Source organism: Mustela lutreola, chromosome 17 (assembly GCF_030435805.1).
Source record: "Mustela lutreola isolate mMusLut2 chromosome 17, mMusLut2.pri, whole genome shotgun sequence".
NCBI lineage: Eukaryota > Metazoa > Chordata > Mammalia > Carnivora > Mustelidae > Mustela > Mustela lutreola.
The window spans coordinates 41378164-41395128 of record NC_081306.1 but is presented as its reverse complement, the minus strand read 5'-3'; the positions used below and the strand labels follow the sequence as shown (position 1 = coordinate 41395128).

General features: G+C 57.8%; 1 protein-coding gene across 2 annotated transcripts in view; it reads right to left on the bottom strand.

The window, feature by feature from the left end:
* ZAN (zonadhesin) overlaps positions 1-16965 on the bottom strand; it is a 32459-nt gene that overhangs the window by 511 nt on the left and 14983 nt on the right. For both annotated transcript variants that reach the window (XM_059154702.1, XM_059154701.1), the window contains 25 exons: positions 16854-16961; positions 16597-16766; positions 15774-15976; positions 14485-14626; positions 13904-14151; positions 13492-13672; positions 13165-13276; positions 12716-12810; positions 11981-12157; positions 10324-10532; positions 9910-10054; positions 9353-9600; positions 9098-9262; positions 8763-8887; positions 8126-8424; positions 4594-4805; positions 3936-4077; positions 3330-3577; positions 2735-2864; positions 2371-2548; positions 1916-2089; positions 1505-1644; positions 864-1063; positions 630-768; positions 209-349 (listed from right to left, as the gene is read on the bottom strand). In XM_059154702.1, coding sequence (XP_059010685.1) covers positions 209-349; positions 630-768; positions 864-1063; positions 1505-1644; positions 1916-2089; positions 2371-2548; positions 2735-2864; positions 3330-3577; positions 3936-4077; positions 4594-4805; positions 8126-8424; positions 8763-8887; positions 9098-9262; positions 9353-9600; positions 9910-10054; positions 10324-10532; positions 11981-12157; positions 12716-12810; positions 13165-13276; positions 13492-13672; positions 13904-14151; positions 14485-14626; positions 15774-15976; positions 16597-16766; positions 16854-16961 — 4331 coding nt within the window. The remainder of the gene's footprint in view (positions 1-208; positions 350-629; positions 769-863; positions 1064-1504; positions 1645-1915; positions 2090-2370; positions 2549-2734; positions 2865-3329; positions 3578-3935; positions 4078-4593; positions 4806-8125; positions 8425-8762; positions 8888-9097; positions 9263-9352; positions 9601-9909; positions 10055-10323; positions 10533-11980; positions 12158-12715; positions 12811-13164; positions 13277-13491; positions 13673-13903; positions 14152-14484; positions 14627-15773; positions 15977-16596; positions 16767-16853; positions 16962-16965) is intronic.

Genomic DNA, 16965 nt, shown 5'->3' with positions numbered 1-16965 from the left:
GCTACGTCTCCCTCCAGAAGGCTGTTGCTCCAAGGCCTTGACACCGTACCCCTAGGATCCCTTTGAGTTTCTGGACACACAACTCCCACCAGCCTTGTTATCTGCTGGTCCCCTAGAGTCCGGGGTGCCATCTTGGCCAGTGCTCCTCAAAGACCAGCCTTGGAATCCCTTTCCTCAGCCACCTGGGAACTTGGGATAAAGTTCTCACCTGGCTTTCCAGGGGCTGGCCCATCCCAAGGCTCTGTGCAGAGGTGTCCCCCATAACCAAGTTCGCACTCACAGGTGAAATGGGTTCCCTGCTCCCAGCACCGCCCGTCATTCTGACACGGGTTCTGCAGACACGGGCTTTCTGTGCGGATAAACGGGGTTATGGAAGGTTCTAGAAGGATACCCGCAGCCGGGGAGAGGGGAGGGCATAGGGAGCTAATGCCAGGAAAAGGCCCAGCCCCGTGCCTGACAGGAAGCAGCTGTTCACTCCCTCGGACCCTCATGAGAAAGGAGGAAAGAGCAGGAGGATTAAGTGGTCCAACTTCCTGACAGTGATGGCAGGGGTCTCGGGCACAGGACATAGCATCCACCCCCTACCCCCGCCCACATACGGGGGCAGCACCAGAGAGGTCTAGGCTCACCTCGGAAGCAACCACGAGTGAGGTTCGCCAGGGTGCAGATCTCCCCAGCACGGCAGCTGAGGGGCTCACACAGCAGCGCCCCAGAACGGGCACAGGTGCAGCGCTGAGAGCAATCCTCAGTCACAAAGCTGTCACCCCGCTGCAGAGGGGAAAAGGGCCCGGAGGAGGCAGTCTGGCTTTCCTCCCTCCTCGGACTCTCCTGTCCCCGCAGGGCCTCCCCCTCCCCGTGCGGACCTGGTAGTAGACTCCGTTGCTGGTGCAGCCACAGTGGGCCAGAGGGAGGCTCTGGGCACCGCTGTAGACGTAGCCCGGGAGGCTGGCACAGCCCTCCACGCAGGGGCCCTTGCAGTCCTTAGGGGCCACCAGGTGGGCACAGGAGGCTGGGCAGGGGGTCATACAGCTCCGATAGACAGTGTTGGCCGGACACGCCAAGGCTGACGGGAAAGTTGGAGTGAGCAGGTGGCTGGGCAGGGATGGAGCCTACAGGTATGGGGACCACAGGGTCGGGCAGCTGGAGGGGGGACGCGGTCACCCCCCAGAACACAGAGCTTGGTATAGGCCAGGAGGCCGGAAGAGGGGACCGACTTCGGGTGTCTTTTGGTCTGACATTAAAGTGTGCTAAGGAAGTGGCAGAGCAAGGCTGGGCCCGGGCAAGAACCAGAACGGGACGGGAGGGCGGGGCTGGGGTGAGGCTTCCTGGGCCAGGCCGGGGCTGAGAGGGAGGCTGGCTGGGGAGGACGGGTCCTCGGGGAGTCGGAAGTGGAGGACAAGGCGGGAGGCCCAAGGCGGGCAAGGGTCGGGGCTCAGAGCTGAGCAGGGGGCAGAAACCGCCTCGAGGGTCGGGGAGCAGCTGCTGGGGAAGGTCAGTGCCTCACCGCAGCGGGTGTGGTCCCGCCAGCTGGCCAGGGCGGCGCCCGCCTCCTGGCAGATGATGGCGTACCCGCTGAGGACCTGGCATCGCAGTTCCTCCTGCTCTCTGGGGTTCCGGGCAGCACACAGATCAAACACACAGTGCCTGGGGGCAGCAGGGCGGTTAGGGGGCTGCAGAGGTGGGGATCAAGGAGACCCAGCAGAAAGACAGCGGGCAGGGTGTGTGCCCGTGTGTGTGTGTGTGTGTGTGTGTGTGTGTGTGTGTGCGCGTGCATGAGTGTGGCGTGTGGGGAGGGGAATCGCCAGGAATGGAAGCCACCAAGAGAAAGAAGTGAGCCAAATGGGGCTTGGATCACAGAATGGGCAGCAGGACCCAGAGAAAGGCCACTTCCATGTGGCCTGGGGCCTTGACTCACTCCTGGAAGGGCTCAGGAGCCACAGTCTGGTGACAGGCAGCAAAGGGGCCCTGGGGGTCCCCCAGCACCCTGCACGCCTGGGTGCTGTTGATGAGCTCCAGCTGCTCTGGGCTGCATTCTGACACATGGAAGCCTGACTCCTTCTTCTCCTCCTCTTCCTCCTCTTGTATGGCCCTGGAGCAGGGACCAAGAGGGGGCCAGGTGAGGCCCCTGAGGACCATGACCTTGGGAGGAAGTGGCAGGAGGAGGAATGGGGAGGCACAGGGCACAGCCTGGGGCCCATACGGCCGGTGCCCCCACAGTGGGTCTGAGAGGCGATGGCAGGATGAGAAAATCAGGCCCTCGGGGGTCCTTCTCTGCTAAGGATACGGGGTGAGTGGGCGTGGGCAGGCACCGGGCTGATGCTTACCTCCCCAGGGGCCAGGCCTCTGTGCTCTGAGCCCTAGCCCTCTCACCTTGAGAAGCGGGCGAGGTTAACTCCCGTGATCCTCTGCACCTCCCAGCTGTTGCCGAAGGTGACCAGGTTCTGGGTGATGGTGCCATTGGGCAGGATAAAGTCATTACTCTTGCTCCCGTCGAAGTTCCCGCACAGGCCACGCACGAGCCCCTTATACTTGTTGGGCAGCGTGATCACTGCAGGAGGAAGGGTGTCCAGAAGTGAGGCTCTCCCACTCCCCGCCGCTCCTGGCTGCTCCCCTGGCACTGGGGGCCCTGGACCCCCTCGGGGCTCCTCACCGTGGCTGGCCCGCCGACGATGTGGCTTTCCCTGACCCAGCGCAGGAGCATCACCTCTGCTCTCCCCTCCCCACTCGCAGGTACCTGCGTTTTTGCCTCCATCGAAGGTGACAACCATCTCAAAGTCGGTGATCAGGTACAGGCGATGGCCCCGCAGGGTGACCTGCAGCCGGTCGCTGGGCTTGTAGGGGATGGCCGTCCTCTGGTTGTTGACCTGGAGAAGGCGGGCGGGAGCCGCCGAGAGTCTGCAGTAAGCCTGAATTCCGCTGCCTCTCTGCACGGCTCGGTATCTGGGTGCCATCATTCTGAGGTTCCCCAGTAGGCTTTGCTACCCCATGTGGCAAAGACCTCTCCAAGGTCGCCTCCCTTTGCAGCCACAACCTCTTCCTTGCAAAAACTCTTGACCGAGCGGATGCCCCTGTACTACTCAGCCCAGCTTCCCCTTTGAACCCCCTGCTCTCTTCTTCCCCCTCTCTCTCCCCGTCTCTCTCCAACCTTTGGCTTCATCCCACCACCTTCCTCTGCCTCTGAGTGTGGGCACCGATTCTGAACTCAATGGCAAGGCAGCTCAGGCCGGGACCTTTCCGGGGAACAAGGAGTCCTGGCTTCACCTGTGTTCAGGGGCTTCCCACGGCCTGGCCTCCCTCCCCAGCCCCTCCTGGCCTGGCCTGGCTCTTACCACCAGCTCCAGATGAGCCTTGAGCTGGACTGTGTAGCCGTAGACCATTACGATGATCTCGTGCAGGTAGATAGGGCTCCAGGATGAATACACTTTGTTGCGCCCTTCTACGACCAAAGGCACCACCCCAGCAGGGAGCACGCCGATGGCCTTTATCAGCGTGTAGGTCATGCGGCCGCGGAAGAGGTAGCTGAGGCCATCAAAGGTACGGTAATGGGGGTCCCCGTAAATGGAGCATTGGTCTGACTCTGCCAAGAAGGGCCAGCCCTGAGAAGGGACCCTGTCCAGATATAACACACACACACACACACACAGCCCCATCCCTCTACGGCCCTGATGACTCTGGTCAGGGCTCCCTGGCTACCTGACCTTCAGCCTTCTCTCTTTGCCAGCCCCAATGATAAACCTGGCCCCATCTCCTGTTTCTGCACTTAAGAGAGTGAGTCCTGGAGTCAGCCACAGAGTTGGTAAGAGCCCCAACTAGGCCAAACTAGGTCACAGGCCTGCCCCACACCCTGTGCTGTGGCCCCTTCGGTCTCCAGACCTACCCAGCCTGAGCCCCTCGGCTCCTGCCTCTTGCTCCGCCTCCCTGGTGGTCCCTCTTACTGTTAATTTCACAGCTGCCAGTGCCCCCGGCCTTGGACTCGCAGTGGGAGCCAGGGGGGCAACTGAAGGGCTGGCAGTGGATGGTCCCCAAGGTGCAGACACAGCTCCTGGTGCAGCGAATGGAGATCCAGGTCTTACCCTCCTAGAGAAGGCACAGGGAGAATCAGGGAGTGAAGAGGGAAGGGCCAGTTCCCCTTTCTCCTGCCTGGTCAGCCGAGGCCCACAGTCTGAATGGATTTGCTGGCCCAGGCTGGAGGCAGCCACAGGCCACCTGCAGCCTGCTGTCCCTGTACACCTTTTAGAGGCATCACGTTTGGTGTCTTACATACACTGTTGTTCAGGAAAGTACCCAACTTATAGATGACAAAACTGAGGCCACACACTCATGGGTGGTACCCATGGGATTTGAGCCAAGGTCCCCGCTCCTTCTGCTATACCGGACCCCATCCCAGTTGTCTGGATTCATCAGATCCCAAACCTCAAACTGCTATATACCCTACCCAGCCCAGGCCTGGCCGGACAGCACACTGCCCGGTCACCAGCCTGCATCCCCCGGGGCCAGCCACAGAGACACGGGTGCCCAGGCTGACAGAAAAATAGGAAAGCAGAAAACACCAACCGCAAGGGGTCCCCACCCCTACCTCCCATCCCCACTCACGGGGAAGGAGCTGCCGTAGTCGTTGATGCAACCACACTGACTCCTGGTCACACACCGCTGCCCACTGAGCACGTAGCCGGGCAAGCAAAGGCAACCCTCCTTGCAAGTGGAGGGGACTTTGGGGCCACTGCACTGGCCCGTCAGGTCCAAGCAGGAAGGTGGGCAGGAGGGAAGGCAGGTAGAGTAGCTGCTGTGGGCAGGACATTCCAGAGCTGGGGGAGAGGGGGGTAAACATTTACTGAGATCGGGCTCCATGCCAGGCCCCGGGGAAAGAAAGGAGTAAGAACGGCCCTCCCAGTGCAGTGTGGGAGACAGAGGTCAGCCAGCAGCCACGGTGACACTGATGTGTATGGTCAGCGAGCGTGGGACAGGCGTGCATGTGTAACAGGTGCACAGAGCACGGCAGCATTCACTCTGTTGGAGGAGCTCCATAGAACCCTTTCCGGGAGGTACCTGTGATCACATGGAAATGTGGACAGAGAGCGAGAGTCTGCAACATAATAGAGAAGTCGGTCTCTAAGTGAACGGATATGATGCAGATGATCCCAGTATAATACACCAGCAGGATTTTGTTCGGGTTTTTAGAAGGGCGAGAAGATAGTAAAGCGGAGAGGAAGACAGGAACAAACCAGAGAAGCCAGGAAAACGTTAAAACAACAACGACAAAACTAGAAAGGAAAGACAAGAAAAGAGTGGTGAGGAGTGAATGTCCCTATTGGAATTGAAAACACAGTTGAAACTCTCAACAGTCACAATACTGGGTCGCTGGTAAGTGGAGACAGACGGAGCAATGGAAGGGGGAGGAAGCCCAGACAGGGACCCAAATATGCAGGGGAACTTAGTATACAATAAATCATGTCATCTTGGTCAGTGGGAGAAGAGACTGGTGATTTAAGAATGCTGGACGGAGGGGGGCGCCTGGGTGGCTCCGCCGTTAAGTGTCTGCCTTCGGCTCAGGTCATGATCTCAGGGTCCTGGGATGGAGCCCCGCATCGGGGTCCTTGCTTGACAGAAGGCCTGCTTCTCCCTCTCCCACTCCCCCTGCTTGTATCCCCTCTCTCGCTGTGCCTCTCTCTGTCAAATAAATAAATAAAGTGCTCAAAAAAGGGGGGGCCCAGTTAGCTCAGTCCATTAAGCCTCCGACTCCTGATTTTGGCTGGGGTTGTGATCTCAGGGTCGTGGTCTGGGAGGGGGTGCGGTGCTATGCACTATGCACTCAGCAGGGAGTCCGCTTCTCCCTCTCCCTCTGCTCCTCCCCCCATCTCTAAAATAAATAATATATATTTTTTTAAGATTTTATTTGTTTGTCAGAGAGAGAGCTCACAAGCAGTCGGACTGGCAGGCAGAGGCAGAGAGAAAAGCAGGTTCCCTGCTGGACAAAGAGCCCAATGCGGGACTCGATCCCAGGACCCTGGGATCATGAGCTGAGCCAAAGGCAGCGGCTTAACTGACTGAGCCATCCAGGCATCCCAATAAATAAAATCTTTAAAAGAAAAACAAACAAACAAACAAACAAACAAAAAGAAAAGGTAACTCGTATCTTATATTGTGCAGCAGGATAAAAATCCTTGTGGATAAAACATTTAAATATTAAAAAAAAAAAAGAAAAGAAACTATAATGTGGGATGCCCGGCTGGCTCAGTTGGTAGCCCCACACTGGGTGTAGAGCTTACTTAGAGAGAGAGAAAGAAAGGAAGAGAGGAAGGAAGGAAGGAAGGAAGACAGACCATAAAAATGCTGGAGCAAAACACAAGCAAATTCTTTAACTTTAAAAAATGTGTATTTGTCACTATGGTTCGAAATGCAGAAGCCACAGAACAAAGACTAACATACGCTATCCCACATATATATATATATATATATACCTGACAAAACAAGTCAAAGATGAAAAAATAAGAACTGGAAAGACGTGTGTAGCTCATAACACTAATAGAGGGTTACTCTTGGGGCACCTGGTGGCTCAGTCGGTTAAGCATCCCGCTCTGGATCTCAGCTCAGGTCTTGACCTCATAGTCATGAGTTCAAGTCCCACGGGAGTGAGGCCAAATTAATAATTTAACCAATTAAAAATTAGTTAATTAATTAAGTTATAAATAAAGAGGGGCACCTGGGTGGCTCAGTCAGTTAAGCATCTACTTCAGCTGGGGTCGTGATCCCAGGGTCCTGGGATCGAGCCCCACATCAGACTCCCTGCTCACCAGGAAGCCTGCTTCTCCCTCTCCCGTTTCCCTTCCCCACCCCTTCTCTTGGGCAGAGAAGACACCCCTTCTCTGTCTCTCTCAAATAAATAAATAAAATCTTTAAAAAAAAGTTCTTGGGGCGCGCAGGTGGCTCAGTGGGTTAAAGCCTCTGCCTTTGGCTCGGGTCGTGATCCAGGGTCCTGGGATGGAGCCCCGCATCGGGCTCTCTGCTCGGAGGGGAGCCTGCTTCCCCCTGTCTCTCTGCTTCCCTCTCTGCCCACTTGTGATCTCTCTCTGTCAAATAAATAAAATCTTTTAAAAAATCCTACAAGGGGCACCTGGGTGGCTCAGTGGGTTAAAGCCTCTGCCTTCAGCTCAGGTCATGATCCCAGGGTCCTGGGATTGAGCCCCGCGTCGGGCTCTCTGCTCAGCAGGGAGCCTGCTTCCACCTCTCTCTCTCTGCCTGCCTCTCTGCCTACTTGTTATCTCTATCTGTCAAATAAATAGATAAAATCTTTAAAAAATAAATAAATAAATAAATAAATAAATAAATAAATAAAATAAAATCTTAAAAAAAAATCCTACAGGGGCGCCTGGGTGGCTCAGTGGGTTAAGCCGCTGCCTTCGGCTCAGGTCATGATCCCAGGGTCCTGGGATCGAGTCCCGCATCGGGCCCTCTGCTCAGCAGGGAGCCTGCTTCCCTCTCTCTCTCTGCCTGCCTCTCTGCCTACTTGTGATCTCTCTCTGTCAAAAAATAAATAAATAATCTTTAAAAAAAAAATCCTACAAAAACAGCAAACTGTTTATACTTTTTAAATTGGTGAATATCACGGTATATGAATTCTAACTTGAAAAAGAATTTTTAAGAGCTGCAGAAGGATGCCCAGGAGCCTGCCAGGTGACAAGAAGAAAGAACTTTCCAGGCGCAGGAAGCAATGTGGATAGAGGCAGGGAGAGGAAAAAGCCAGCTCTGTACGGTGGTGGGGGAATGGGGTGGTGGTCTGGTGCAGGGGGTGGGGCAGGCTCACAGCGAAAGGGGCAAGAGAGGACCAGCTAGGACAGACGGCAGGGTCTCGGATATCTCCGAAAGGAGCTTGGACTTGACCTTGGAGGCAGGAGCCATGCAGAGGAGTAACCGTCCCATTTCCTTTGGAGAAAAACGGGCGAAGAGAAGTTGCCCGTGCTGTCCCTGTAGTAGGGGTGCCGGCCGCGAGGGAATTGTGAATGAGCCACATCGGAACAACGAGGTCAGGCCCAGGTGAGGAACAAGGGGAAAGGAAGACAGGCACTTGAAGGGGTACAGAGACAGAAACGAGGTGTGGGGGTCTGCAGTGACCGTAGGGGCCACTCACGGCAGAAGCTGCTGTTTCTCCAGATCGGGGGGTTGAGGCCCTTGGCCCGGCAGGCGGCCCCGAAGGTTTCCAAAGATTCACAGAGGGCGCGGCTCAGCCTTCCACCCCCCTGACAGAGGCTGTTGGTACAGTTGAGCAGGAAGGGCCCAAGGACGACGTGGCTGGCACACTTCGCCCAGGCTGGAGCCCGCAAGGCCGTCTGGCACCGCTCCTGGGCTCTGACCAGATCAGCCAACCTGCACTTTGTATCTGACTTCTCCTTCATCTCTGCTTGGACCGTCTGGTCATCTGGTTGGCATCTGCAGAGGAGAAAGAGATCATCAGAGGGACAGCCACTGCCCGCACCTGTGAAAATGACTTGGCGCTCCCCAGTAACTCGGAAGACCCCCTGGTCTTCACCAGGAAGCTGGAATGAGCGCTGGCCACGTTCCCTGCAGCCCCTGTCCCCTCCCGCGTTCTGAAACCCCCACACAGGGAAGACTTTCATGTCTCCCCTGAGAGGTTCCCAGGACCCAGAAGCCATCCTCTGTCAAGGTACAGACAGACAGGAAGGCTCCGGTCCTCCTAGGCCCTGCCGGATAGTCTGGGACCCCAGCTTGCATTCCTGTGAAGATGGAAAGGCTTTGGGGACAATTACTTGGGGTCAGACTCCCTATCTTGCCAACTGTCCACCAGTTCGGTGTCATTCTGGGCTAGTTCCTCGCTGGGCATCATGAGCTCATCTTCGTCCTCGTCATTGAAGTTCCCGCACAAGCCACAGACCTGGCAGGGGGCAGAGGGGTTCTCAGTGGCCGGCCAGGGGCAGGTAGAAGAGCCTTCCTTTCTCGTGGGCGCCTGCATTTCCACTCCTAAGAAAAAGGCACCCTTTTTCCAGCCCTCTTCCTTTGTGGGGAATGACCACTTGGGTCTGGAGAGGGCTCAGCGCCCTCTGGAGGCGGGCTCCCGGGGAAAAGAGCGAGGGGTTGCCCCCACCTTTTGGTAGTAGGCTGCAGGGAGCTGGACCTCCAAGAAGCCCTTGCCATCAAACTTGACCTGCAGCCCGATGTTGACACTGAGCACGGTGTAGACGCCACTGGCCGTGATTTTGACCCCCCGGATCTGGCGGGTTGAGGGAAGGGTGGCCTGCGTACCGTTGATCTAGAGAAGCCGGCAGGGCAGGTGAGTAGGAAGAAAGACAGACGTCGTGGCTGGCGTTCTCCCCCTCCCCAACGCCGCTGCCCAGCTCACCAGCACGCGGTGGCCCTCTCCCAAGGTGACCCGGGTGTCAGAGATGTCGATATGGAGCCGGTAGAGGTAGAAGGCAGCCGAGCGGCCTCTCCGCTTCCCGTGCTTGCCGCTGATCTTGAAGAAAGGCAGGTCCAAGGTGGAGTGGCACACTTTCAGCAGGACGTAAGTGCAGGTGTTTTGGATGGTATGGAGCATGCCATCGAACGTCACGTACGGGGAGCGGTCCGAGGTGCGACACACTCCCACGCCTGGCGAAGGGGCAGGGCTGAGGAGCGGTCCAGCCTCCACAAGAAGGCGGCTTGGCGGCCGGTGGGGGGTGTTGTCCTGTCAAAGCTCGTGGCCGAGAGAACCACGAGGGAACGCGAGGGGCCCTTCCTGACGGCACAGGGCCAGCATCCCCCGCCCCAGCCCCCCAACAAAAGGTCTTCAGGAAGGCAGGGAGGGGAGCAGGGGGCTACAGGTGGGTGGTGGGAGAGGGGGAGAGGGAGGGATCCCGAGAGAGGAGGCGCCCGGGACTTCACCGGTGGCCCCCCCCGCCGCACTCCAGGGTCTCCTACCTGAGGTTCGGCAGCGCAGCAGGCCGTCCAGGGGCCGGCACAGCTGGCCTGGCTTGCAGGTGCTCTGGCGGCAGGAGATGTTGCTGTGCGTGGAACAGGTGCAGAGCCTGGAACACGTGTTGTCTGGGTACCAGCTCTCCCCGACCTGTGGGACGTGGGCATCAGCAGAGCCAAGGGAAGACCGGAAGCCGGCGTCGGACTGAACTCGCCCCGCAACGCACCAGCACACCCCGCCCCCGAGGCTTGCTACCCTTGACTGCTTCTCTCCATCCCTAGCCTTCCTCAACCTTTTTGGCTTCTGGACTTGCTGCTCAGCCTCCTAGACTGGCCCCCTGCCCCACCCACCGCTACCCCTTCACAGGCTCTGAGCCCTCCTGCCCCCCTAACATGGGGCGTCACGGTCTAGCCCCTCACCGGGTGGTAGGAACCGTCCTGGTGGACGCAGCCACACTGGCTGAAGGGCACACAGGAGGTTCCGCTCAGGACGTGGCCTTGCCGGCACTCACAGCCCTCCGTGCAGGGCAGCTCCATGGGGCAGTCTCTTGCGGTGTTCCGGCTGAGGCAGGTGGCCGGGCAGGGGTTGGCACAGGGGTGGTAGCTGCTGCCGGGGGAACACTTCAGCGCTAAGAGGAAACCAGAAAGAAAGCAGAAGAAAGCCCTGTGAGGAAGGGCAGTGATTTCTAGCTGCCTGACCTCGGGGCCGAGAGTGCCCGAGAACGTTCCTCAGACCAATGGATACACACAGCGAGGTCTATGCATAGGGCGGGATATTTTTCAGCCTTAAAAAAGACACTCCCAGGGGGGCGCCTGGGTGGCTCAGTTGATTAGGCGACTGCCTTCGGCTCAGGTCGTGATCCTGGAGTCCTGGGATGGAGTCCCACACTAGGATCTCTGCTCAGGAGTGAGTCTGCTTCTCCCGCTGACCTCTCTCCTCTCATGTTCTTGCTCTCTTTCTCTCTCTCAAATAAATAAATAAATAAAAATCTTAAAAAAAAAAAAAAAAGGCACTCTGGCCCACGCTCCGATGCGGATGAACCTTGAAGACATGCCAGGTGAAATCAGCTGCTCACCAAAAGAGAAATACTGTGTGATCTCACTTATATGAGGTCCACGGAGTTGTCAAAGTCATGGACACACAGCAGAACAGTGGTTGCCCGGGGCCAGGACGGGGAGAAGATGGGGTCTGTGTTTCATGGGTGCAGAGTTTCAGTTTGGGAAGATGACAAAGTTCTGGAAACCGAGAGTGGTCACGGGGGCACAGCCCTGTGAATGTACTGGAGACCGCAGAACTGGGTATTAAAAATCATTAGGGGGCGCCTGGGTGGCTCATTGGGTTGGGCTGCTGCCTTTGGCTTGGGTCATGATCTCAGGGTCCTGGGATGGAGTTCCGCATCGGGCTCTCTGCTCAGCGGGCAGCCTGCTTCCCCCTCTCTTTCTGCCTGCCTCTCCGTCTACTTGTGATTTCTCTCTGTCAAATAAATAAATAAAATCTTTTAAAAAAGAAAAAAAATCATTAGGGGTGCCTGGGTGGCTCAGTGAGTTGAGCCTCTGCCTTCAGCTCAGGTCATGATCCTGGGGTCCTGGGATCGAGCCCCGCATCGGGCTCTCTGCTCAGCGGGCAGCCTGCTTCCCCTCACTCTCTACCTGCCTCTCCGCCTACTTGAGATCTCTGTCAAATCAATAAACAAAATCTTTTTAAAAAATCATTGAAATGGGAAGTTTTATGTTATGTATATTTTACCAGAATTTAAAAAGAAAGGAGAGTTCCTGGAAAAGAGAGTAAGGAAGAAAGGGAACGGGGCTGGCCCAGGTCAGACGGGAAAGACGCAGAAGCAAATGAGGAACGTGGTGTGGGGTGAGGAGGGGGAGTCAGATGGAGGAGGCTCCCAGGGCAGGCAGACAAGCTGAGAAGGGGGGTTCGGCTTAGAGAGACTGGAAAGAGGGCAGGGGAGGAGGGTTCCCTGTCGGGCTGAGGGCCAGGCTATGAAGGGAGAGCAGAGACTCAGACATGAAGGAGAGGAAGACAGAAAGGTATCTGGAGGCTTCGGGAGCAGGTGGTTGGGTCACTCACGGCAGAAGGTGCTGTTTCGCCAGGTGAGGGCCTGGCCGGCGTGCGAGCACAGGGATGCGTAGGCCTGCAGGGACCGGCACAGGGCCAGGGTGTCCCCTTTGGTGCCACACTGGCCATACACACAGCTGGCGAAGCTGGACTGGGGAGGCACCACCGCATGGCACCGGGAGAAGGGTCCTGGAGAATGAAACAACGTACCGAGAGTCAACTCGGAAGGGACAAGAACCACGTCGCCACGTTGGGGCGAATTCCACACCCATTTCAAGCAAAACCCAGTAATTCTTGGGGTGCTTGGGGGGGCGCTGAGTCCGTCAAGCACCCAACTATTGGTTTGGGCTGAGACCAGGGTTGTGTGATCGAGCCCCGTGTCAGGCTCTGTGCTCAACGCGGAGGCTCCATGAGATTCCTTCCCCTCCCTCTCCCACGCCTCTGCTCCGCCCCTTGCTCACACTTTCTCTCTCAAAATAAATAGATAAAAAATTTAAAAACCCGTAATTATTAAGAACTCACCATCTGAAATGCAAAAAAACCCCAAAAAAACAAAAAAAAAAAAAAAACAAAAAACAAAGACTGATCCGTCAGCACGCCCGAGAACACCACCTCGGCTTTCCCTTTGCTTGCCTTCTTCCTGGCTCTGCCTCCCTTTCGTGTCTCATCCTTCCTCCCTTCCTGACCAGTCGCCCTCCCCGACTTCCCACTAGGGGAGCAAAAAGTGGCCTAGCAAGGGATGCTTACCCAGAGGGTTCGTTAAGATATCACAATTCTTTTTCCAGATGTCTGCTTCTTTGTCCCCCAGGCATCGGGAGGGCTTGGCCCCCTCAACAAAGCAGCTAAACGAGGAAAAGGGAATGGACGGGAATCTGGAATTGGGGGACACTTCCCAAACGCTGACGCAGACGTGGAGGGGGGAAACGGGAGGGGGGGTAAGGACAGGAGAAGGTAGGAAGGAGGAAGGAGTAAGGTCAGAAGATGCAGCAGGAAGGAACCAGGTTGGCTCTCAGGATGGACTTCCCAAGAGGGCTCTCTTTGGAGATCAGTACACACGGGAGCAAATGGGAGCGAGGGAGAGATGCGGGAGATTCCAGGCTCAGAGAGATGCGGGATGCGGGATGCAGGGAGAATCTCCCCCCAGGCTGCCCGCTGAGGGCTCTCCCCAGGTCCAGCTCCCCGCATTCCTGGCTCACCCCGGTTCAGAGTACTCTGGTAACTTCCAGGCGACTCCCAGATGGTCAGAGCCGGCCACAAGCGTTTTGTTGGGGAGCAGACTGTCATCCAGGCTATTATTGTTGTAGTTGCCTGGAGGAGGGGCCAGGGAGGGTTCCCTGAGGCACCCTACCAGCAGACCCAACCCGGGACCACTCCCCTGCCTCCCGGAAGAGTCTACGTCCACTCTTCCTTCAACAGACCAAGGTGCATCTCTTCTTCACCTAATTAAATGTAGAGATGAGCAGGCCCGAGACAGACTCCCGCCCATTGTCCCCGCTTCGGCCGCAGATGCCCGGGGAGCTCACCACACAACCCGCAGAGGCGGCCGGAGTAGGAAGACGGCACCGTCACTTCGACCAGGTGGCTCCCGTCATAGCGAACTTGAAGCCCGAAGTCCGTGTAGAGGAGGATAAAGGAGCCACTGGGCCTTATGCTCACCCGGCCTTGAGCAGGCCACAGAGGTAGGGCCACCCGGCGGCCATTCAGCTACAGAGGCAGGGAGGACGGTGGGGGAAAGGCGCTTGGGACAAGGACAACAGGGCCCAGGGCCAGGGATCAGACAGGGATGGCCACGCATCTCTGAAATCGGGGCTGGGTCTGCTGGGAGCTACCGCCAGGGGATCTAGAAGCCGGACCCGCTCCCGCGAGGACAGGCTGAGAAGAACCGCGGAGCCGACTGGGGATGCGGGGCCCGGGGAGGTGGGCGGAGGCACGCACCACGACCTTGTGGCCTTTGACCAGTGAGATTCTCAGGTTGAACACCTGCACGTGGACGGCTCTGACGTAGGCGGCCTCCAGGTTCCCTCCGCGAAACTCGTGGGTGGTGCTCACGGCGAAGTGGCTCTCTAGCGAGCTCGACTGGCAAAGTTGGGTCAGGACGTAGGTGCAGGTGCCCGTGACGTGGGTCAGGGCTCCGTCGAAGGTCAGGTAGTGGGGGTCCCCTGAGACACTGCAGGTGGCGGCCCCTGGGGTGGAGGAGATGGAATTCGCGGACCCCCGAGCCCTGAGCTGCCATCCCGGCCAGTCCGCGTCGGAATGGAAAGGGACCCTCAGCTCCTCCGTGTGGTCGGCTTGGTCTGGAAAGGCCAAGTGCGAGGACTGCCCAAACCTCACCAGCTCTGGAAGAGGCTGCTGTGGCTTGGGCTGATGCCTTTCAGCGCTCCGCCCCCCGGTTCAGGTCCCAGCTCTCTGGGGTGCCTGCTTTAGGGTAGAGCCGTGCCCCCGCTTGAGGCCACATGGAGAGTCCCCCCCCCCCCCAGCCCCACTCTCCCCACCATCAACTTCCACCTGGCTCTCACCGCGGGCATGACAGCTATAGATGCCGTCCTGCTGGCGACAGACCTCTTGGGCCTGGCACCTCCACTGCACACAGCGAACCCTATTGTTGCTCTCACAGGTGCAGTGCTGCTGGCAGCCGGGCTTGAACCACTGCTCCCCTATCTGGGCGAAGGGAGGGAGGGAAAGAGATGGTTTCCAGGTCTGACTCCCTGCGCACGGCAACTTCCTCACCATGGAGCCATCCCCATCAGGCCGAAGCTCCAGGCTTAGCTGCAAAGTCTGGCCTTTGCCCATGTCTTCAGTCATTTACTTGTATGCTCCTCTGCTATCTCAACAGATGGTTCTCTTTCTGCACTAGATAGATGTTAGGGATTCAGGAATGAACCGGATGAACAATGTCCCTGCCCCCAACAGTTCACAACCCAGACCGGTATGTGTGTGTGTGTGTGTGTGTGTGTGTGTGTGTGTGTGTGTGTGGCGGGGAGGGGAGCCAGTAAATAAATTAATACATCAGATGCCCCACACGATATGCACCCGGAGAAGACAACAGGGGACCCAACGAGAGTTTCCTGCCGTTGGCACAGAAAATAAGGACTTGCTACAGAAGTGTAGAGGGAAGCCTTCTGACTTTGCTTATCAGGGGAGGCTTCAAGGAGGAGGCGGCATTTGAACGGAGCTTCAGAGCAGGTGAAGGACTCCCGACAGGCATGGTGGCTGGGAGGCAGAGCAGAGACAAAGGGGTTGCAGAGAAGGTGACGCTGACATGAGAGCAAGGCTCGGAGAGAGGGTTCAGCGGGCCAGCCCGGAGCCGGGCTGAGGGCTGTGACAGACGCCATTCCCAGGGACAAGGTGAGGGAGAGGGAAAGACGGAAGAGAGAAGCACGGCAGACGAGGGTCTGGCTCCAAATGCTGCCTCTAAGGGAGTGTGTGGACAGGGGCTCACATCAGCGCCAAAGTCCTTCTGCAAAGAAAGGGGTCCATGGTGTTTGGAAAGATGTTTGTGCTTGTGCAGATGACACAGAAGGGCCTAGGCCCTCAGAGGATGAGAAACTCTGGGAAAAGGACTCTGGGGCATGGAGAGGAGAGAGCCAGGGGTCTCAGCTCTGCGGGCAGGCAGCGTGGGGAGAAAGTTGCTAGGGCTCCCTTGCAGAGCTGGAGAAAGAAATGGGGAAGCAGATCTGGCCCCGAACGTCCCTCCCCCAAGCTGTCTACACGGAGTGGCTTCCCGGCCTTCTGTCCCGCACCCGGGCTCGCCCAGACTCCAGAACGGGAGGCGGCACAGCGGAGCGACCCAGTGCCAGAGGCTCACCTTGAAGTAGCCCACTGTGGGCTCCAGACACCCGCACTGGGACTGGGGGATGCACTGGAGACCGCTGAGCACGAAGCCCGGGTTGCACTCGCAGCCCTCCACGCAGCGGTTCTTACAGGACATGCCCAGGAAGCTGGGAAAGCAGGTGGCGGGGCACCGCGGGGCGCACAGACGGTACCTGCTGTTGGGTGGGCAGGTCAGAGCTGGGGGAGGGAGAAGCAGACATGAGAAGAGCCGAGGGCAGGACAGAGACAAGGAAACGAAGTCTGTTGGGAGGCCACCATTCGGAGGGCCCCCTGCTAGAGGCTTCTGCCCCATCCCGAGAAGCAGAGAGTGACCGGGAGAAGCAGGACCGAGGAGAGTGGCCTGCAGGGAGCAACCAAGAGGCAGGCCCCAGGGAGCAGACAGATCCGAGCATCTCAGCTGCTGTATAGACATGCCCACAGTGAGCAGTCAGAGTGATGGAGAGCAGGGCGAGAACACCCACGGGGCCTCGATCAAGGAAGGGCATGGTCTTGCCCTACAGCCAGCTCCACGAGGCTGTGAGGGGACCATGAGGCAGTCACAGCGCTCCCACTCATGCCGGGAGTCCGCGTGTTCTGTGTGCAGAGGACAACCTGGGCATGCGTCTACACAGACGTGCGTTGCTCCGTATAGCCTGGAGAGGCTGGGAGAGGGCTCCGAGTTTGCCAGGGAGTGTGGTTTTTCTCAGTGCATGTTTCTGACCGCAGCTTTCCCTGCGTGCATGTGGAAGCAAAGGGGTTCCACCAGGGGTCCCCCTCAGCCTGTGAAGGAAGGGCCCCCGCCGCTCCGCACAACTCACGGCAGAACTGGGGTCGCCTCCAAGGCTTCACCGTGTAGCCAGCGTCCTGGCAGATCTCGGTCAAGGCTGCCATGTGGGTACACAGCCCTGATTCCAGCCGCTGGAATTTGCACATGTCGGACACGCAGTTCTTGAAGAACAGAGAGGCCTTGAGGTGAGGCAGACACGCCCTTGAGGAGAGAGGCCAAGTCAGAGGGAAGGAGCCCTGGTGCCAAGTGACCCCCTCTCACAGCCCTACCGTCCATCCCCCTCCATACTCGAAGGTTCCACGGGCATCCATGAGCCGTCCGCAAAACTGTAATGCCGATAGGCTGTTCAGAAAGTTCTGGTTGCAAGACGGAGGATTTGCCGGGTTCTTCTGGCACCTAG